The sequence below is a fragment of the Procambarus clarkii genome, chromosome 39 (assembly GCF_040958095.1).
Source record: "Procambarus clarkii isolate CNS0578487 chromosome 39, FALCON_Pclarkii_2.0, whole genome shotgun sequence".
Classification (NCBI taxonomy): Eukaryota; Metazoa; Arthropoda; class Malacostraca; order Decapoda; family Cambaridae; genus Procambarus; species Procambarus clarkii.
Genome location: NC_091188.1, coordinates 39553522 through 39560793, shown reverse-complemented (window position 1 = coordinate 39560793; position 7272 = coordinate 39553522). Strand labels below are relative to the sequence as shown.

The 7272-nt window shown below is 40.0% G+C and overlaps 1 protein-coding gene across 1 annotated transcript; it reads left to right on the top strand.

Moving 5' to 3' along the window:
• Positions 1-5449: 5449 nt before the first annotated feature.
• Positions 5450-6373, top strand: LOC138372697 (myb-like protein D). The gene has a single exon (XM_069338205.1). The coding sequence runs from the start codon at positions 5450-5452 to the stop codon at positions 6371-6373; it is 924 nt and encodes a 307-aa protein (XP_069194306.1).
• The last annotated feature ends 899 nt before the right edge of the window (positions 6374-7272 follow it).

Here is a 7272-nt window from a genome sequence, read left to right as displayed (position 1 = left end):
AGGCGTTTAACGATGCATAAGCAACAGGGCTCCATTAAGGAACATATAATCTCTTCCCACAACCAAACCATCGCCAGAGAAATCCTAGTAAACAACACAGAAATCATCGATAGATACAGCGATTGCAGGCGGCTTGACGTTTGCGAGGCACTACACATCAAGAAGTCAACACCAGCAATCAACAGCCAATTATTGCACAACTATATTCTACCCACCTCAAGACTCTGCTCCAATATAGAAGCATCAAGAAATATGGACCAATAGGCTTTCTACAAACACTTCTATTGAATATCCATTGTTTCGTGTTCTGTCTTGTGTTGATGAAATTAATACCCTATTAATACCACATTTTGTTCTGTCTTGTGTTAATGCCACATCACCCCTTCCACCTCACTCAAATGTAGATATAAAATCGGAGATGCGTAAGTTCTATTCAGTTGTGTATTTGTGAACTAAAGTCTTTGAAAATGTAATAAGTTTTACGAAACGCGCTCGTGTCGCGTCAGACTAGAAATAAAAATGAATTTTGGAGAATTGATTTTTGATTTACCTCCAACAGTGAAGCGAAATGTACGAAAGATTGAGAAAATTCGTGTTAGAATTATTAATCTTACTTTTTCGGTCATATTTAATAATATATGTATATATATATATATATATATATATATATATATATATATATATATATATATATATATATATATATATATATACATATAATGATCGCGTGTACTGTTATAACTTGTTAGTTGTAATATGTTTAATAAATCAGATGAAATGAGTGCGGGGGAAGGGATGGTTCAGTGCGTTCTCCTAATTTGCCGCTACCTCTAAAATGCAACCTGCTAACCTAACCGGAAACATGGGGGAGGGGGAAGACACCCCAGCAACCCACCTAACCTATTACTCAGACGTGTAGAAAACGGGTGAGCGGATACAATCATAGTGGGTTATATTGGTAAGGTTGTTTACTGTTGGGTACAACACATTCCCCGCTACTCCCCCCCCTCTTCTTCTCCCCTCCACCCTTCTTCTCCCCCCCCCCCCCACCCTTCTTCTCCCCTCCACCCCACTCTACTCCCCCCCACCCTTCTTCTCCCCCCCCCACCCTTCTTCTCCCCCCCCCACCCCACTCTACTCCCCACCCCACTCTACTCCCCACCAACTCTACTTCCCCCCCTCCACTCCTCTGCCTCCTCCTGCACCCCCCCCCCCCTCCGCCTCATTTTTCCACTGGCGGGGGATGGAATGAGTAATAATTTATTAGGTAGCAGTACCCGGGTCCGCCATCACTTTCACTCAGGGACTGACTCATGCTTCTCCTGCTGTTGTTGTTGTTGGTGGTGGTTGTGGTAGTGGTGGTCTGCTTGCCCCCCGTTGATGGTGGTGGTTGTGGTAGTGGTGGTCTGGTTGCCCCCCGTTGATGGTGGTGGTTGTGGTAGTGGTGGTCTGCTTGCCCCCCGTTGATGGTGGGGGTTGTGGTAGTGGTGGTCTGCTTGCCCCCCGTTGATGGTGGGGGTTGTGGTAGTGGTGGTCTGCTTGCCCCCCGTTGATGGTGGGGGTTGTGGTAGTGGTGGTCTGCTTGCCCCCCGTTGATGGTGGGGGTTGTGGTAGTGGTGGTCTGCTTGCCCCCCGTTGATGGTGGTGGTTGTGGTAGTGGTGGTCTGCTTGCCCCCCGTTGATGGTGGGGGTTGTGGTAGTGGTGGTCTGCTTGCCCCCCGTTGATGGTGGGGGTTGTGGTAGTGGTGGTCTGCTTGCCCCCCGTTGATGGTGGTGGTTGTGGTAGTGGTGGTCTGCTTGCCCCCCGTTGATGGTGGTGGTGGTTGTGGTAGTGGTGGTCTGGTTGTCCCTCGTTGATGGTGGTGGTGGTTGTGGTAGTGGTGGTCTGCTTGCCCCCCGTTGATGGTGGTGGTGGTTGTGGTAGTGGTGGTCTGGTTGCCCCTCGTTGATGGTGGTGGTGGTTGTGGTAGTGGTGGTCTGGTTGCCCCCCGTTGATGGTGGTGGTGGTTGTGGTAGTGGTGGTCTGCTTGCCCCCCGTTGATGCTGGTGGTGGTTGTGGTAGTGGTGGTCTGGTTGCCCCCCGTTGATGGTGGTGGTGGTTGTGGTAGTGGTGGTCTGCTTGCCCCCCGTTGATGCTGGTGGTGGTGGTGGTGGTGGTCTGGTTGCCCCCCGTTGATGGTGGTGGTGGTGGTAGTGGTGGTCTGGTTGCCCCCCGTTGATGGTGGTGGTGGTGGTAGTGGTGGTCTGGTTGGCCCCCGTTGATGGTGGTGGTGGTTGTGGTAGTGGTGGTCTGGTTGCCCCCCGTTGATGGTGGTGGTGGTGGTGGTCTTATTGATGCTGTTTCTAACACCGTTGTTGGTGATATGGTGGGGATGGTGGTGGTGGTTTGTGAGGTGGAGCGCGACAACCACTACTGCCTTGGTGGTGGTGGTGGTGGTTGTCATGGCCTCGTGGTCCAACAGCATCGCTGGCCAACCAGAGTCTGGCCAGTGTTCAATAAGTGTCTTGGGTCAGTTAGAAAGGCTGGTTAAAACAACGCCAGTTACCTGGGACATGTACACACGTCGCCGTGAAACACTCAGAACTTATATTCTCTATATACAAGTGATATACATTACTATACAAGTGATATACATTACTATACAAGTGATATACATTACTATACAAGTGATATACATTACTATACGATATACATTACTATACAAGTGATATACATTACTATACAAGTGATATACATTACTATACAAGTGATATACATTACTATACGATATACATTACTATACAAGTGATATACATTACTATACAAGTGATAAACATTACTATACAAGTGATATACATTACTATACAAGTGATATACATTACTATACAAGTGATATACATTACTATACAAGTGATATACATTACTATACAACTGATATACATTACTATACGATATACATTACTATACAAGTGATATACATTACTATACAAGTGATATACATTACTATACAGGTGATATACATTACTATACAAGTGATATACATTACTATACAAGTGATATACATTACTATACAAGTGATATACATTACTATACAAGTGATATACATTACTATACAAGTGATATACATTACTATACAAGTGATATACATTACTATACAACTGATATACATTACTATACGATATACATTACTATACAAGTGATATACATTACTATACAAGTGATATACATTACTATACAAGTGATATACATTACTATACAAGTGATATACATTACTATACAAGTGATATACATTACTATACGATATACATTACTATACAAGTGATATACATTACTATACAAGTGATATACATTACTATACAAGTGATATACATTACTATACGATATACATTACTATACAAGTGATATACATTACTATACAAGTGATAAACATTACTATACAAGTGATATACATTACTATACAAGTGATATACATTACTATACAAGTGATATACATTACTATACAAGTGATATACATTACTATACAACTGATATACATTACTATACGATATACATTACTATACAAGTGATATACATTACTATACAAGTGATATACATTACTATACAAGTGATATACATTACTATACAAGTGATATACATTACTATACAAGTGATATACATTACTATACAAGTGATATACATTACTATACAAGTGATATACATTACTATACAAGTGATATACATTACTATACAAGTGATATACATTACTATACAAGTGATATACATTACTATACAAGTGATATACATTACTATACAAGTGATATACATTACTATACAACTGATATACATTACTATACGATATACATTACTATACAAGTGATATACATTACTATACAAGTGATATACATTACTATACAAGTGATATACATTACTATACAAGTGATATACATTACTATACAAGTGATATACATTACTATACAAGTGATATACATTACTATACAAGTGATATACATTACTATACAAGTGATATACATTACTATACAAGTGATATACATTACTATACAAGTGATATACATTACTATACAAGTGATATACATTACTATACAACTGATACTTTGATGAGAACAAAGAGGTTCAACACAGCTCAACTAGTCACATCAATGAACTTCAAGAACACAGCTATCAAAATCAGTAACTGCTAATACTTAGGCCTAGCTGACAGCAGGGTCCAACTCGGCGCAGTAACTAGTAACGCAGTAACTAGTAACGCAGTAACTAGTAATGCAGTAACTAGTAACACAGTAACTAGTAACGCAGTAACTAGTAATGCAGTAACTAGTAATGCAGTAACTAGTAATGCAGTAACTAGTAACGCAGTAACTAGTAATGCAGTAACTAGTAACGCAGTAACTAGTAATGCAGTAACTAGTAACGCAGTAACTAGTAATGCAGTAACTAGTAACGCAGTAACTAGTAATGCAGTAACTAGTAACGCAGTAACTAGTAACGCAGTAACTAGTAACGCAGTAACTAGCAACGCAGTAACTAGCAACGCAGTAACTAGTAACGCAGTAACTAGTAACGCAGTAACTAGTAACGCAGTAACTAGTAACGCAGTAACCAGTAACGCAGTAACTAGTAACGCAGTAACCAGTAACGCAGTAAACAGTAACGCAGTAACTAGTAACGCAGTAACTAGTAACGCAGTAACTAGTAACGCAGTAACTAGTAACGCAGTAACTAGCAACGCAGTAACTAGTAACGCAGTAACTAGTAACGCAGTAACTAGTAACGCAGTAACTAGTAACGCAGTAACTAGTAACGCAGTAACTAGTAACGCAGTAACTAGTAACGCAGTAACTAGTAACGCAGTAACTAGTAACGCAGTAACTAGTAACGCAGTAACCAGTAACGCAGTAACCAGTAACGCAGTAACCAGTAACGCAGTAACTAGTAACGCAGTAACTAGCAACGCAGTAACTAGCAACGCGGTAACTAGTAACGCAGTAACTAGCAACGCAGCAACTAGTAACGCAGTAACTAGTAACGCAGTAACCAGTAACGCAGTAACTAGTAACGCAGTAACCAGTAACTAGTAACGCAGTAACTAGCAACGCAGCAACTAGTAACGCAGCAACTAGTAACGCAGCAACTAGTAACGCAGTAACTAGTAACGCAGTAACTAGTAACGCAGTAACTAGTAACGCAGTAACTAGTAACGCAGTAACTAGTAATGCAGTAACTAGTAATGCAGTAACTAGTAACGCAGTAACTAGTAACGCAGTAACTAGTAACGCAGTAACTAGTAACGCAGTAACTAGTAATGCAGTAACTAGTAACGCAGTAACTAGTAATGCAGTAACTAGTAACGCAGTAACTAGTAACGCAGCAACTAGTAATGCAGTAACTAGTAACGCAGTAACTAGTAACTAGTAACGCAGTAACAAGACACTAACCATCACGAAAGACATCTTAACAAGCAACACTGAAATAATGGACAGGTATAGCGACAACAGAAGACTCGACATCAGCGAGGCACTACACATCCAAGAGTCCAGACCAGCCATCAACAACCAGTTAACATATAATCACTTTCTACCACCCACTTCAAGACCCCGAACCAAGAATATAGACAATAGAAGCAAGAATACAGACAATAGAAGCAAGAATATAGACAATAGGAGCAAGAATATAGACAATAGGAGCAAGAATATAGACAATAGGAGCAAGAATACAGACAATAGGAGCAAGAATACAGACAATAGGAGCAAGAATATAGACAATAGAAGCAAGAATACAGACAATAGAAGCAAGAATACAGACAATAGGAGCAAGAATATAGACAATAGAAGCAAGAATATAGACAATAGAAGCAAGAATATAGACAATAGAAGCAAGAATATAGACAATAGGAGCAAGAATATAGACAATAGAAGCAAGAATATAGACAATAGGAGCAAGAATACAGACAATAGGAGCAAGAATACAGACAATAGGAGCAAGAATACAGACAATAGAAGCAAGAATATAGACAATAGAAGCAAGAATATAGACAATAGGAGCAAGAATACAGACAATAGGAGCAAGAATACAGACAATAGGAGCAAGAATACAGACAATAGGAGCAAGAATACAGACAATAGGAGCAAGAATACAGACAATAGAAGCAAGAATATAGACAATAGAAGCAAGAATATAGACAATAGGAGCAAGAATATAGACAATAGAAGCAAGAATACAGACAATAGAAGCAAGAATATAGACAATAGGAGCAAGAATATAGACAATAGAAGCAAGAATATAGACAATAGAAGCAAGAATATAGACAATAGAAGCAAGAATATAGACAATAGAAGCAAGAATATAGACAATAGAAGCAAGAATATAGACAATAGAAGCAAGAATACAGACATTTAATAGTCTATTAATATCCATTAAGCCATTCATCTACTTGTTTATGTCACTCACGTCCTGTACCACCTCACTTCAAGCCAATATAAGCCTTTTTTAAGGTTATCTTGAGATGATTTCGGGGCTTAGTGTCCTCGCGGCCCGGTCCTCGACCAGGCCTCCACCCCCAGGAAGCAACCCGTGACAGCTGACTAACTTCCAGGTACCTATTTAATGCTAGGTAACAGGGACATCAGGGTGAAGAAAATCTGTTCATTGTTTCTCGCCGGCGCCCAGGATCGAACCCGGGACCACAGGATCACACGTCCAGTGTTCTGTCCACTCAGCCACCGGCTGAACCTTTGCAACAGCATGGTAAATGTGGCTTTGATAATGTAAGGAACGAAAGAACTATGAGGAGAAAGCACCAAGCCTTTACGACTATATAGCCCTTGGAAGAGGTCAGGATAAGGATTTGGGATGGGACGGTGAGGGGGAGGAATGGTGCCCAACCACTAGGACGGTCGGGGATTGAACGCAGATCTGCATGAATCGAGACCGTCGCTCTACCGTTCAGACCAAGTGGTTAATATAAGGAGTGCCTTGCGAAACGTTGGCGTCCCTAGGGGTCAGACTATAATAAATTGCGAAAATGAACTTTGGATAGTTAATTTTTCAACTTCCCTCTACAGTGAGGAAAAACATAAGAAATATTGAGAAGATTCGTGTTAGAATCATTAATTTTACACTTTCGGTCATATTCAATAAATATATATATATATATATATATATATATATATATATATATATATATATATATATATATATATATATATATATATATATATATATATATATATATTATATTATATGATATAAGTGTACTGCCTCAGAAACACACACGTGTGGGTGTAATCGCCTTGTGT